Raw genomic sequence first — 16296 nt, 5'->3', positions numbered from 1 at the left:
CAGGGTTACTGCAGGACGTGGGACCAATTGCTCTAGTGACCATTCATTCTCTCTGAAAACAGGCGACTGTCAGGCAAGTCTGGGTTTTTTTTTAACCAGCAACAACCAAGCCATGCATTAACATGGCTGGGTTTTTTTTTAGAAACTGAAATGACCCTTAAAGTCAGAGCCTAAATCTGCTGTTGTGTTCATGTGAGATTTATTTTTTTCATACCGAGTGCTGCTGGAATAAAAGCACAGGTGGGTTAACATTTTGAAACTAATAAAAGATAACAAAAAAGCGGTAAATCTAAATAAGATCGGAAAAAATCCTATAATGTTAAATGACTGAAGAGGGAGTTAATAAATTAAAAGGACTCAGTTCTTCCACGTTGCTGTGGCTAATACCAACTTATGAGGTCAATATCAGCCTCGCACTAGAAATGCATGAGAGATTTATGTACTGTATGGGTGCTGGTGGGCTGTGATAATACCAAGCAATGCAGGTGAGGATCCATCACTGTCAAGAGCAGTGGCTCAGTGGCTCCTCCCGATAGAGGACAAGTTTTGTTTCCTTTTTTTTATTGATGATAAAGTAACAAAGTTTTTCTCTAAAGTCGAGAGGTTGATGAAACAAATTTGCTGTTAGCAGCGCTAGAATTTTGCCTAAATGTGGTTTAACCATTCATATAAATATTTGATTTTTACTTGAAATGAAATTATCTATAGAATAAAATAGAATAGAATAAATTAGAATGTACTTTGCTAATTCGGTGAGGTAAATTATTGACTTAGAAAACAAAAGCTGCATGAATGCATACAATATTTGAATTTTAGCAATCAAATGAAACAGGAAACATCCCAGTAATTTAAATTATGTATACTAAAAATAAAGGTAAAGGTATAGTCTAAATCAGTGGTTATCAAAGTTTTTGTAGCAGAGGGCCAAATTAAGAACTCGACATTAGACTGGGGGCCAATTTTGGTGAAAAAAAGGATAAACAGAAAAAGTTGTTTTTAATAATGTTAGTGACAAAGTGTCATTTGTACAGTTAACCAGGCCCGCCAGATATTTTAACAGTTGTGCCTGGAGGCTGCTGGCCAGATTTTCTACTCGTCTAGTAATCGTATCATTTGAATTACTTATTTCTTCAAACCTGCTCTGGATAAAACATTGTCAGCTACTTTCAGCATTTATTCTTTTTACAAACTCCCCGTCACTTAAGGGCTTGCTACGCCAGGCCATTTCCAAAGCCACAGTGTGGCTAGCTTGTCTCCCAGCTTCACTGGATTTGGCAATTTTTATAAACATCTGCTGTGCAGCATAGCCTCGTTGTTGTTGTTTGGAGCCTATTGTTGGGCTCCTCGCCAGTAAATTTGTCATAGTTTTTATGATTTGTAACATAGTGCCGATTTATATTGATCCTCGCCAACACGTTTTTCCTCAAAGGAACCTGTTCTGGCTCTCAGAATCCCGCTCTGATTCTATTTTAACTGCTGTCGTCACGGTCCTTCCTTTCGCAGAGGCAGTGACATAGAAAATGTTGTCTGCCCTCTTGTGGTGAATTTTATACACTTCGATTTTCATTTTTGATTGGAAACGGTTTATTTCAAGCATTCAAATAAGAATAATACACAAAAACTGTACCGTTGACACCCGAGTGCAATTAGCTTTTTTTTTTTCTGCATATGTTGCCAGAAACCACGAAACAATATTTTTCCAAGCAATGTACAGCTGGTTTAATAACCTTCTATTAGCATTTGATGAGGGCCACAAAAAAGTCTGTCGCTATGGGCCCATTGGCCCCCGGGCCGCACTTTGAAAACCCCTGGTCTAAATATATGCTTATCTGTTACATAACCTAAAAAAAAAGTATGAAATAATTCAAAGAAGGAGTTCAAATATTTTGAGTGAGCTTGTATGTAGATAAGAAGGGGCATCATTGCAGGTTTCCATGTGCCTCATGGCTAAACCTGCTGACATGTCAGCAATCTTTGCTGCATTCATTTATTCCAACATTGATAGTCGAGCACATCCAATATGAGACCTCCCATGGACTGGACAGGAAGCATGCAGAGGAAAAGGGCACGTCAGACAATATTTGACTTCCCAGTTTAGAAACTCCAAGCCAGTAAGCCTTCACTAAGTGGTGGCGTGAAGTAAACCTGTGATCTTAATGCAAACTGTAGATCCTTTTTATTATTATTTGTGTAATTACAAAGACAACCTCTTGGCTATTATACTTATTTTTGTTAGTAGTAGATAGAAAGTCCTTTATTTGACACCGTCACTGGTACAACCAACAAAATAAAAGGGCTTGTAGGCCAGTGTATCTTTTATACATTAAAACAACAAAGATGACATTTATGACTAAAAATAAATAACAAATAAAAATTGCATGATTTGGTTATTGAAAACAAGAAATTATAACCACATAAATTGCAGCTAAATGAAAAAGTGCACCAGTCATCCAATAAAAGTATTTTATACAACAGCATACAAGTCACCTTGTCATGTCAACCCTAGAAGACTATCGCCGGGTGATTTTTGTCCGAGCGAAGCTATTCACATGAATTTCAATATGTCGCGTGTCAAGCAGTCTGTGCCTTCACCAGGGAAGACTCACATGTTCCAGGAATGGGTGGACTAAAGAGCAAGTTTCTAGTATTATTTGATCATTTTTAGGAATGTATTTCTTCTCCAATTCCTAATTTTTAAGTATTTTTGAGTATGTTTTTATGAACTTCGTATATTTTTCTCTTTCACTTTGTTACAAATACTGCAGTTGAAAATGAAAGAAAACCACTCTAATTTATCATGTGTTGTCATGATTTTTGTTAGGTATATTATATCGGGTAAAAATTATCCGGGAAAAGTGATGGTGTACGTTTTTTCCAGCGAAAGTGTTCTAGGGTTAATACTGTCTCCTGATTGTGACCATAAAATGATTAACCCTTGTGCTATCTTAGATGACCCCACCCTTACTTTGACGTGTTATTCCTACCATGACAAAGGTGGATAAAGGTGGAAAGATTTCATGTAATCCATGGACACCAGTGAAGATCACAAATCATTGAAGAAAAAAGGTTCTAGTGGGTCTAGATGACCCAACTCCCAATGTTAAAGTGCCTAGGATAGCACAAGGGTTAACTCTGTAAGTTTCACAGAATTTAAAAACACAATTAAAGTTATGATTCTTTTCCACCATTATTTACTAAAATCGTATAATACCTGGATAAGTTTACCAACTATACTTTGTCTGCTCTCCCTCCCTGCCATTCAAAAGGAACAGCTCATGGTACTATTGTGAGCTTACACCCAACAACAATAAAAAAAAAATCTTTACTATCATTTACTATTTTAAGACAGCATAGAATTTTAAATGTTAACTAAATGTTTTAAATGAAGACACACAACAATTGTTTTTAATGTATTCATTCATTTTTCTGTTATTATGTAATAGTATGTAAATTACGTAAATCTTGACTAAAATGCAGAAACTTTTGTATGTAAAGTTTCAAGCTTTTTTAGTAAAATCCCAGTGTGACTGGCTGACAGCTGCACAATATGATTGATGCTTTATATGCTGAGCTCCAACAAACTGTTTTGGAATTGTTCTTATGAACACAAAGCTCCTGCCGTTCTAATCATACCCAGATGTGAATGTTTCCTTTTTCCATGTTAATGCGGACTTTAGATATAAAAAAGGAAAAATTGGACTACTGGGGGTAATTTTTGTCAAGAGGTTGCGTAAGCATCATGCTTTCCTGATGACGGATTAATCATATAATATAAATATTCAAAAGAACAGAATAGAATGTTCTTTCATAATCTTGTGAGGGAAATTCTTGAATCAGATAAACAAAATCTGTCATGGCCCATCACTAACTGTTTAGTCATTTAGTATAAACGCATACATGCACATTACATTTTTTTTATTGATGCAGTACATTCGGATTTTGGGAAATACATATTTCTGACATTTAGGGCATCTAAAGTTAAAACAGCTATTACATGGTTACATAAGAGATGCCTTAACTCTTGTGCTATCTTAGATGACCCCACCCTTACTTTGACGTGTTCTCCCTACCATGACAAAGGTGGATAAAGGTGGAAAGATTTCATGTAATCCATGAACACCAGTGAAGATCACAAATCATTGAAGAAAAAACGTTCAGCGCACTGTCTAGTGGGTCTAGATGACCCCACTCCCAAAGTTAAAGTGCCTAGGATAGCACAAGGTTAACTTAATTTTAAAAGTTCAAAAATAAAGCTTTTGATTGGATTTAAAGCTCTGATTTACTTTTGCACTGTTCATGTTTCGATTTAACCTAATGTCACCGCTCTATGTGTTAGCCATTGTCTTTTTCAGGCCAAACATGCTTGTGACTGTTGGGGCATGAAAGCAGTCAGCAACTCTCCAACAAATGAGAGATGGAGCCATTGGGGAAAAATTAAATGCTGACTGTTCTACAAAAAGGAGAATGCATGCACCATCTCCCCTTACTGAATCCAAACATGGTGTCTTTCTGGGTGCGGTGCTCCGAGACAATAATGTCCTAGCACAGGAGCTCATCAGGTTGTCAGACTGAACATGCTGACATCTCCCAATGAGCACGGTTTTGCACGCCTCATTTATCATCTCTGCCATCACTGAGCAACTCTTTAATCCTGTGACCTTTATTTCCATATGACTGCTAGATGAAACTTTAATATTTGCTTGGACCTAATAACTGAGCAGGACAAGCGTTTTTTCCTATATTACACAGGAAATCCCATGTGGAGCTTCACAACACTGTACATTTTAAATCAATAGGAATAAATGGGTTTTCAGTTGATGTGAAACCCTGAGTTTGAAGTGTATGCTGACTACATCAAAAACAAGTGCGTACATGATTTTAGCATGCTAAATTATTATTGATTAAAACATTTAGGAAGAATTTTCACCTTCAGTTATTTAAAGTCCTACTCCAAGGTAAATGATTAAGCATTCCCAGGGTTCTTTTATTTGTGTCGTTTTCTAGGTCATAGTTTCTGCAGAGCAGCAGGAGTTAGAAATTCATTTCTGTTTAGACTCTCTCCCACTAGCTTACAGCCCCTCACAACAGCTGGGACCCTGAAGGCCTTTTGTGATGTACAGATTTTATTATTACTGTCAGAAGTCAGAGCTCTGTCTCCCCCTCTGGTCAGCAGCGGGACTTGTCTCCAGAGTACAGAATGCTCTAGATCTCCCAGCATCCCCAGTGCACACTTCCTGGATGCCGCACACCTGACTCTCATTCACTCAATCAATCAATCACAGCATACTTAAACACTGCACTGAGCCTCACTCAGTGTGAAGTATTGTTTGTGCCACTCTGCCTGCATTACTGAGTGTTATGGCTGAACCTGATCTTCAGCCTTCCTGTTCTTATGACAATTACAATCTTCTGATAGCCAAGATTTATATTTGTATAAAACCTGCATGTTTTTGTAATATTTTTTATTTATCTATTACTTTTTATGTTTATATATAATTGATTGATTTTTTTTCAAAGGGAAGAGAAGGGGGTGTGTAAAAAAGGGAGTTTAAAAAAAAAGAAGGGGGGGTAGAAGAAAAAAAAGAGAGGGGGAGAAAGTAAGGGGATACGTGTGCCAAGCTGCTAATTTGAGCAGGTTATGATTTTAAGCTTCACAATGTTTATGCTTGATCTGCTGGAAAGACAAATGTTATATCCAAGAGTGAAATTCTGACACTAAGATAAGCGGAAGATATCTGTCCATCAATACACTGTGGGTTAGGAGCGAGGGATAAAGCAGACTAAGTGTTTAAGCATAGAGCTACCCAAAATATATGTCTGTAACAAACTGCATTATGTCATGCTTTTGTCGTCAAAAATAAACCAATTTTAAAAAAAAAAAGCCCAAAAGAACACAAACACATCTCTAATCTGCTCCTTTCAACGAAAGACTTATAAAGTTAAACCCACTTCCTCCTTGACAAGAGATTCAATCCAGTGAATAAAAAAGAAAAAAGAAATAGAAAAAAAGAACATGTTAAATAACCACATTTTTTAAAAAGCCCACTCAAAAATAGCCACTTAAGCAATAAAAAAAAAAAACCTCAGTAATAACTCTGCATATTTTCCCTAAACATCCCAGACTTCTCATGTTTATTTACTAAGTTTTGCCTTTTTCAAAGGGAAGATATTTTTCTACCAGAAGATATTTTTTTCTGTAGTATGTGACTTAAATTAACAACAGGCCAGTATGACAATGTTGGAGCTTTTCGTATATATCAGATTCATGGTGTCAAACACACAAAGCATAACATAGTAAAAAACAACCAGTATTTTAGGCAAAAATAAGAATATTCTTAATGTGATGTAAGATGATTTTTGAGCACAGCCATAAATGGAATGCATGGCTCATTAAAGCCGCAGGATTTAAGAGAAAATATCTTCTGTATTTGGGAAAGAGTGGCAGGAACACCCCTTTATTGGATAGCTTGCACATCGTGTGCGGTATTGTTTAGTCACACATTGTGACATTTGGGAGGTAATACGCTCCTGCAGATGCTGCACCACTCATGCAGGACAGATAAAGATGATGGAGAACCTCGATGATGGCTATCAATCTAAGACACACACAGAGGCACACATCAGAGGGCCATATCTGATTGCAAATGGGAGAAAATCTTGAAAGAAAGCCTGTGGTGCTGCTTCCAGTCGCGCAAAAAATGGACTCATTTTTTTCTCAGTGTACCAGTTAAGGGACGCAAGGAGATGGATGGTGTACTTAAAAAAAAGCCAGGAATCCTTCACATGATCCTACAATAATGATGTGTTTGGTGTACTGGATCACATTTATTTAACTCTCCTTTAGGTATTTCTTTTTTTTTTCTTTCTCCAATACAATTTGCAATTTTGGGATACATAGTGGGAAACTGAGGGTTCTGCCAGGAAATGTGAACATGTGCACCAACATTTCATTCATATCGTACCATTATTACTGTTGTCATCACGGAGACTTTAATCAGAAAAAAAGACAAAATGTAGAAACCAAAATAATAATAAAAAAAGGTTTAAAGGTTTTGGAAAACAATTGAAATTTCCAAAAAATCTAAATGAAATGTTAAACAATAAGGGTAAAAGGTCGGTAATTTGATGATGAGTTTTGAAGAAGAGGGAAAGCAGAATGATGTTTAGCCCAAACTGTGGTAAAAAGTTTATTGATTAATCACAGAACATTGCAGAAACGGAAAGAAATATCTTCTGTCTGAAGATATTGCCATGACTTCCAGTTGAAAAGCTGAATAAATGTCATCATCCAATCAGCAATGTCCCATGATAACTACCTTTCCCCTGTGTTTATCTAACATTTCATTTTGATTTCTGGAAATTACTTTTCCACGATATATCTTTGTTTATTTCGTCTCCTTTTTTTAGAATTATGTTTTTTTTGTGGCTTTTTTTTTAATTGTCGTGATCTTTGACATGTTTTTGTGATTTATTGGTGTGATTTGGACTTCAGGGCCACCATATTAACCACATTTTTACATGGATGAAGTCAATAGAGAGACAAAACGGGTTTATGGGGCGGACATTCATACCTGCTGAGGCTCTCGCGGTGTTGTCTGCTTGACTCTCCTGCTGGACGCGGTGGTGGTGGTGATCTCCATGATGGATGTGGACGTCTCTGATCGGTTCGCAGTGGTGCTCGACTGTGGTGTGATAGAGGAAGGCGAATCCCCCACAAGCCGCACACTTCCCTGGATCTTTACGTTGGAATCCCCCTCAGCGGCCATGTTGAACACCTTCAAGCCATTATAGTAGAGGCCCGAGAGCTGGCCCTGAAAAGACTGACTCCGATCTCGCTCCCAGCCCCCAATTTGTATAGTGGTTTGGCTGTTGAAGATTGTAAGCTGTCGCCCTGTGGAAGAGGGATGTTGCAAGAATGTTGAACTGTGGACTCAGCCACTTTTATAGAACAGGAAATAAAAATAGACAGAAAGACAGATTATTTGCCCAGTGGCTAATGAGACCAATAAATTACAGGGTGTAGAGGCAAACCCTGGTAATTTATTGCCATTATAATGATGAGATGCCTATGGAAAGGAAGAAAAAAATTAAACACAGAATAAAAAAAAATCAATGCTTTGCTAAAAGTGTCATCTAATGAAAATCTACTAAAAAGAGTAAAAAAAGAAGCCTTCACTTTGTTTTTTAAACACTGTAAGTTTAATTACCTGTATCCTTAAAAATATATTTAAGCAGACGTGGAGCTCACATTAAATTACCTTAGAAAATAATCATTATTAAATGGTTTGTAAAACAAACGCCAGAAGCATATAACTCAGTGAGGATCATTAACATTAGAGCTTTAATAAAAATAGACAGACTGTGAGAGTTTAACTTCTGTTTAAAAAGCAGGCAGGAGATTCTTTCTTGTTAATATTCATACTTTTAGCAAAAGCCAAAGAATAAATAAATAAAAAACAACATGAAGAATGTGGTTTAGTACAGAAAAAATTAAAACGGAACACTTTTATGGCATGATATCCAAAATGTAAAAGAGGAATAAACAACACTTTATAAACATGATAGGGCTCAATTTTAAAATTTTAATGAAAAAATATGAATTAGTCACTGAACTTAATTTAAGAAAAACAACACAGCATGCATTCAGTTTGTTGTATATTACACTTCCTTTATCTAAAGCCCTATACATATTTACAGCATCTGTTAAAGGGACTCACAAAATCTGAAGCCAATTGTTTTTGCACACTATTTACAATTTCTAGAAGTTTAATCAGAACGGATCAAATCCCAGAAGAACTTCCTGTGCTGTATATGCATATATATGTATATATATATAAAAAATCGTTTCAGAAGTGTTCAAAGAACACTTAGCTGCTAATGAATGAGTCAACGTTTACATTTATCATTTACCTGTTTACTGCAAAATGCTACTGTAATTTATTGACATGTTTACAATGATGTTATTACTTCATTAAGTCAATTTATGTCCATATTTACAGTCCCTTTAACCGCAAGTTGAAAAGAAACACGTATTAAGACAGTTGACATTTGTAAAAATAAATACATTATTAAGAAAAGTATAAAACACTACAAAAATAAAATTATTTTAAATTTAATGGTTTTACTTATATTTTAATGGTTTATTATTTACAAAATACTTCTACAACCTGGTTATGATCAATTTATTTTATTTGAAATTTTAATGGGATTTTACCTTTGTCGAGTAGCCATTCGTCAACTACTCGACCAAGTCGGTATGGGATTCGCTGTCTAGCAATCGCCAGGCGTTCGTTATCATTGTTGCCTTTAAAGTTTAAAGAGACATTTCATTGGTTACAATCTGTAAGGTCAAAGGTTAATATTCATACTTAATGCTGGATTTATACAACTGCACAAAGGGTTTTAAATTTAAAAAATTTTAAGATTAAAAAACAATATTTAATGAAACATTATTTGAACAAACTTTATTGTATTTTAGCTGACACATTTAACCTATATTAATTAGAAGGTAACTGCCATGTAAATGATTTATCTAGTTAATAAATGTGTTATAAACCAAACAAAATGACATTTACATAAACATTTTCACTGCACAAAAATCTTTATCTCAACTTTCTATCTGTCGTTTGTCTATTTAATCTGCTTTTAAACTAGTTATCTCAAATAAAAATCTTTTAAAAAGATAATTTATTCAGCACAAATAAACAGCTTATTTATAATTAACTGACAAAAAAAGGGCAAAACTGTTTGCAGGATTACAATTCACACTGAATACAATCTAGCAAGAGAAAATGGTTGGAGAATATTGTCAAAGTAGGAACAAACACACTTAAAACCTTTGAGAAAGCAGCTTTGACAAAAACTAAAGCTCACAAAGCCATGACTGCATTTTGTCATGTCCACTTTTTTCAAAGAGTGTTCAGAAAACAAGCCAAGGAACTGACGAGAAAAAGAATCAAATAAATAAATACAACAACAGAAAGTCTTTACTCCAACTCTGAAGGGACACTCTGGCTTTAATGAGAGTAAACTCTGCATCACCCTTTTGTTAAGGCCAATACCCTCTCTAGAACAGATGACGCTCAGCAAAGTGGCGCCGTCTCTAACTGCATTTCCTTTGGTATTGTCTGCTAAGATTGAATTCAGTCAGTTCCATTCTTCCAGCAGATTGACAATGTTTGTCCCATCAACTATATTAATTCAGGTCCAGCAGATGAAAGAGCCGGTAACAAACAGTGAGTTGGTGGAGAATGGCGTCGGGGAGGAAAGGATTGCAAAGGCATGAAGGAAAGAAGGGAACCTTGTCACAGATGCACATTTGCTCTGATGAAAGGACATTTTTCTAATCACATCAGTCGGAATTACTGTGGAGGATCAGCGACACAGAAATGAGAACAACTCAAGAAGTGTAGTTATATGTTGCTGTGCTCAAACTTATCCTTAAAGATTGATGAAGATAAAATGTGCATGACAGGAACGTTCAATGGGGACAAATGAAATGGTCAATAATTAAGTCAACAACATTTTATAATAGTGTACACTCATGTGTACACTCAGAGTGTACACATGTTTTTGTGGTGTTTTTCTGATGTTGAGTACATATGTAAGGAAAATTGAGCTTAAGATTGTAGGAGAGCGTGTAAACAGTGACGGGAAAAGGGGGTTGGGATTGCTTGGCTCCAATGTAGAGGTGACTTTGCAATGAACTACTGTCGTTCTGCAGAAAGAGTGACCTAGAAAACGACATTGATTTTTGGATTTTGTCTAAAAACGGTATAATCCTAGTAAAAACACTGGGATTGCTTTTCAAATAGATCAAAAGATGAACGAAGTGGGTCTTAAAGGAATACTTCAGTATTTTAGTTTAATCTATTGACTTTTATTCTCATAATTGTTACAAGGGATGCCACAGTTCTAAGTTCAAAACTGAACATCACACCATAAAACCGAATCGTTGCGTTCTTACTACAAACCAGTATGATTGTCAAAGTCTTATTGTGGTCAAATCAAGAAGAATTTATTATTTTATTATATTACAGTGGGCAACAGAAAGGGTTTTCTTCAATGTTACTTGCTTATCATTAGCAAAAAAAGAAACAAAACCGTGACCCAAAAACTGAGGTTTGAACCGAACCGTGGGGAAGGTGAATCGTTGCATGTTTGCTTGGTTTGATTCTTCCTTTGAAGTGACTTCTGTTGTGAAATGTCACTTTTATTAAGGATTTAAATCCATTTCTCATAACCCTACACAGCTATGACTGCATTTCTTTTTCATAATAAACAGGTTGCATGAATTCTTGTGGAGCATTTTTCTTTTTTCATGCAGGGATCAGAGGTTTGTGTATTTATATAGAGCAAATGTTTGTATTGGTCAAACACAACTGTGTACCCTAATACTTTAAATTATATTAACAGCTACACTGTCTTTATATTTACATTTTATTTGTTTTTTCCTTTAAGTACTTGTTATAGTACTTGTTATAGTACTTCTACAATTCTAACCGAATCATACTTGGGGGGAATTTAGGGTTATAATTACAGACAATTTATTGCACTGATTTATGCTACAATTTTCCTTTGAGAAAAGTAAAAGGTTTAAATTTTATCTTGAGGTGAACTTTGTCTGATTTTTGCCATGTTTTTTTTTTTTTGTATTGCAGTTTTCTTTAAAAGGAAGCAGGGAGTTGAGACAAGAAGCCTGGAGTGAAAACATTCACCTTGACTTCCAGGCTTCTGCAGACTCAATGCACAGCCAACACGTGCACACTTGCACAGCCTGCTATGGTGCCAGAATCCTCCGCATTTGTGCAAAAACATGTTCCATTTTCAAAGACTGTGGAGCTTATCAGTCTGGCTCTGCACCCCATGGCACACTCAGTCTATCCTTATACTGAGGTTAATTAAGTGTGGATATAATCAAGGTCTGATGGTGTATTGATCCCCACTGTGGGACACTGGAGTGTTAAACAATGCTATCCCCTGGGCTCTGATGCAGTACCAGAGCCCATTCATTGCACCTGCAAGCGGAGCCTGTGACTTCTGTTAAGTGGTGATTTGGTTTGGTGTGGGACAGCTTGTCTTATCTCCAATGCCAGACAGCAGCGATTCAGCTGAGCTCTCCAACCCGACCCACTTTGCCCTTACACACTTGTTTTCTTTTTTGTTAATAAAGTGTTCAGATAAGGCAGGAGCTTTATCTCATTACAAGCCCTAGGACTCTCACCATGTTAAATGAACAAATATGCAAATACTTTGCTCATGGAGTCAAGAGAATTAGGAAGCAGGACCCTTCTCACTATATATGTCCATTTTTGCACTCAGTTTTCTCCTAGTTCAGCCACAGCCAATAAAGCAGTTTTCAAGCATGCTCAGTGATGACTGCTGAGATAATAGGCCAAAAAGGCTCTTGGCTATAACAGAGGGAGAAAGAAAAATAAGATTAGATAGGATAGAGCTTTGATGGATAAAGCTAACCCCCTTTTCCTTGTATCTCACAAAGCAGACAGAAAGGAGCAAGGTGAAAAAAGCTGTGGGTGCGATCAACAAGGGGGCAGGGGTAGACAGATAAAGGTAAAAAGGACAGGGAAAAAAAGGGATGTGTGGGCTGAGCAAAGTGAAAGACAGGGAGCTCTGTAAGTGCACCATGCTCTGATAACAGTAAAAGAATAAGGGCAGTGACTTGTCCATTATCATTGTGAGCAGTGCGCGTCCATTGGCTGCCCCAAAGGATGCTGCACTGTACCCTGCAGGCCATGGCAGCACAATGTGATGGTATTACTTCCATGGCCAAAGACTTAGAAACAAGATCTAGTATTCTAGAATAGAGGTGGGACAAGAATAAACAGGAGGAAAAAGTTAAATGCGTGTGTTCATATAGTATTTATAATTGTGTTAAAGACTTGTAATGGTCTGTAAGCATGTATTACCAGACTTTTAATGAGATTACGAGGGCAGCAACTGAGGGCCTGGTGAAGCAATTATTTCTTTGCTTTGAAAGTGAACGCTCCCCTCGGTGTAAACTCCTCCTCCCTCTTTCTCACTCTCCAGCTGTCACTTTTATCTTGGTAGTCTACTTTTATTATAATCATTGTTGATCTGTGAGTAGCCTAAGTGTAGCTGAGGGCTGCTATTATGACTGAGTTTAGAGGCTTACATGGATACTAATCAAACTAAAGGAGAGCTGAGAGAATTATGGCTTTGTGCACAGGGCTGGGGGGGGGCAGTAACTGTGAATTGATGTAATTAGTCTGCAACAGGCCTAATAAGGTAGCTGGACTTGGCAGTGTCACTAATGCATGATTGGTGGGGAAGATGTTGGAATCCCTGCAGCATTTCCTACTGAGAACTCAACTAAAAGGGATGAATCCGTTCTTACACAACTATCAAATATTTTTAATATGAGTATTTCTATTTGCTGAAGTTATAACTGATGAAAAACTATATAAATTCAATGCTAGTGTGTATGAAAAAGGCTTAAAGACCCAGCTGTTTTAAAAGCGCTCCCAGTGCTCTTTTAGATATGGTGATGCCGTTTTTAGCCTAATTTTAAAAAACGTGTCGTTTTCTAGGACATAGTTTATGCAGAGCGGCAGGAGTTCATTAGAAATTGCGTCTCGTAATTCTGGTTGGGGCCGTTGGCACGGAGCAACCCCACCCCCTTTTCCATCATCCTTTTTTCTTTACGCGGTCACAGCTCAAAAATCGCGACCAATATTGGAGCTATCCAAACGTACAGTTTGTAGCCAAATGAAAGCTCAGAAGAGGAAAACCAAAACATACATGGATGCATCACAATGGAATGGAGCAGGGAGTTTGTGGCCAGTGCGGAGTGTTTTTTTATGTTGAAAATAAGCTATTTGTCAAACAGCATATTTCTGCTATGCTCCAGATTCACTATGATTTGAATAAATAAATGACCAGAAATTGTAGGCATACTTTTCTTAATATATATGTCCTCCATTATCAAAAAAAATGCTACAACAACAAGTTAAATTTGAACTGTTGGAGAATTTTATTTTGAGGACTATATATTACCATTATGTTTACTTCTATTCTGTAGGAGTAAAACCTAAAATGTGCCTCATTTGATGACCAACATGCAATAACCAACTCGATTAGCTGGTTCCCTAACCTGACAGAGCTAATCCACAAAAACTATATCTTGTCTGAAGATTGACATGGAAGCATTAAACCCAGGTAGATGTCCCGCTCCATCCCCATCATGTCAAAAGACATCAGTTTCTGCTTTCCACCTGAGGCAAGTATCGTGAGAGTGGAGTCCCATGTCATAAAACCTTCTTTTATGTGGATGAATGCACTGAACACAGCTAAAGGTCACTAACCATTATAAAGAAAAAAAAAAAAAAGGTTCAGGTTCATCTGATATTTGTTTTGCGTTCTCACAATCCAACATATGCAGTAAAGCAGCTGCCCAAGAATAAAATGTTAACTGTTTTTTTAACATCATGCTTTCAGACTATAGTTTTTGTCAAAGCTTGAAGAGAAGAAGGAAACACGATCAACAACCAGAGCATTTAATTTCAAAACAATGACATTTTAACACTCTGCTGAAATACACCAGTGTTGCTGAGCTGCTGTCGTTTGACAGTTCATTTTCACATACTTTCCCCTTCACAACTTATTATAAAAGGGTTGTTTTTACCCCCTATTTTCAGTTTAATATATTTAACAGTAAAAGATTCCAGTTCTTCCTTTATGCTAGACCTACAGTGTAGACCTCAAATGCTTTTCCAATAAATGATCAGCCTTTCCACGGGGGGCTAATTACAGCATTTATCTTACACTGTCATGTAAAAATGTTTTCATGATAAGTCATTGGGAATTACAATTATTAGTAACACTTATGACTAAGAAAATTAACACAGCCTACTTTTAGGGAGTGAGTAATTGTGGTGAACGCTGTTGAAATGATGAATACCCCAGTGGATTTTTTTCTAGACACTGAAATGCGCTGCAGGTGATCAGCTGTTTCATTCTGTATTAACACCGGATTTACTTTAATTCCTTAAGTATTGCCTTGTTTTCTCCATTATCTTAACTTAATCAATCTAAAGTTACACTTTCAAAAAACACTTTCAAAACGACAATGCTCAACAACACTAGTATATTTCTTAACAGCCGCTGGAAATAGAAACCTAAACCGCAGATATTGCACATGCTAAATTAGTATCAGAACATCCTAACTAATACAGTTGGTCTCATGGTCATTGAGTTGACTTAAAACAAATGTAAACAAAGGCAGAGGGAGGGACTTACCTGTTGGGTAGCGTTCATTGACAGGCAGGTCATCCACCTGCAGAGTGGCATTACCCCCACTCCTCGTAAACTTGACTATATGGTACTTTCCATCATTTACAAACTTTGCCTTCTCCTCAATGTTAATGTCATCTGTTCCGACATTAAAAACAACAGCAACTTTTCCTTTGTCCTGAAAAGACAAAAGCACAAAAACAAGAAGACCGTCGTAAGTGAAGAACAGGACTGTGTTTTACAGACAGAACACGAATCGGGGAAATGAAAAGATTCAGAATAGTACATGTGTTGATTTTTTTTCATTTAACTTAAAGAACCAGTAATGATTTGCTTAGATAATGTACCTTCCCACTGTTTCTATTTTCAAACAGTTCCTGAAATTCCTAATTCTAATCCAGATTTAGCACCAACTGTAAATACTGCTATTAAAATTGATGTTTTGTGCATGTTTAGTTAAGTTTCTACATGAGTTAGGGCCCTTCATGTTAAATGTGAAAGTCCTCGAAAAACAAACATAAGTAATCTTAGCTGGTTACTTTCTTTTTGCATTGTGCAAAAAAATAACAGCCAAACTAAACTAGAGTTTCAAAATAAAGGAAAAGAACAATATAGGCACTGCTCCTGCTCTTTAAAATCGTATAAATACTTAAGTCAGATTAGTCAGGAAGTTCTACCTCACTTACAAGTATGGCTGAAAGTTTTGTCACACCATTATCAATTAGACTTTCACTTTCCAAAGCCCTCCGTTCTTCTCAGCCAATCAGAATCATGTTTTTGCCTTAATATTCATGAATGGTTATCTCTCTGCATGCTAGATGGTTCGCCGGCCCTCATCCACCCCGTTCTCCACCTGCAGTAATGCTATGGTATGGTCTGGCTTCCAACAACCATCAGCGTCTCTAGGCCAAGAATGGGCAACTCCAGGCCTTGAGGGCCAGTGTGTCTGCATGATTTCCACATATCCAAGCCCAACTCATGACCTATTAGCTGATTCAGGTGTGTCCAGCCAATTAGAAAAAACCC

At 36.8% G+C, this 16296-nt stretch overlaps 1 protein-coding gene across 39 annotated transcripts in view; it reads right to left on the bottom strand.

Moving 5' to 3' along the window:
• nrxn1 (neurexin 1) overlaps positions 1–16296 on the bottom strand; it is a 261829-nt gene that overhangs the window by 35276 nt on the left and 210257 nt on the right. For 27 of the 39 annotated variants that reach the window (XM_023963299.1, XM_023963303.1, XM_023963311.1 and 24 more), the window contains 3 exons: positions 15277–15448; positions 9215–9304; positions 7572–7891 (listed from right to left, as the gene is read on the bottom strand). In XM_023963299.1, coding sequence (XP_023819067.1) covers positions 7572–7891; positions 9215–9304; positions 15277–15448 — 582 coding nt within the window. The remainder of the gene's footprint in view (positions 1–7571; positions 7892–9214; positions 9305–15276; positions 15449–16296) is intronic. The other 12 variants (XM_023963319.1, XM_023963324.1, XM_023963325.1 and 9 more) reach the window with 1 other exon arrangement.

This window comes from Oryzias latipes, chromosome 15 (genome assembly GCF_002234675.1).
Source record: "Oryzias latipes chromosome 15, ASM223467v1".
Classification (NCBI taxonomy): Eukaryota; Metazoa; Chordata; class Actinopteri; order Beloniformes; family Adrianichthyidae; genus Oryzias; species Oryzias latipes.
Note: the sequence above shows the minus strand (reverse complement) of the source record. Positions and strands in the feature narration are given on the sequence as shown.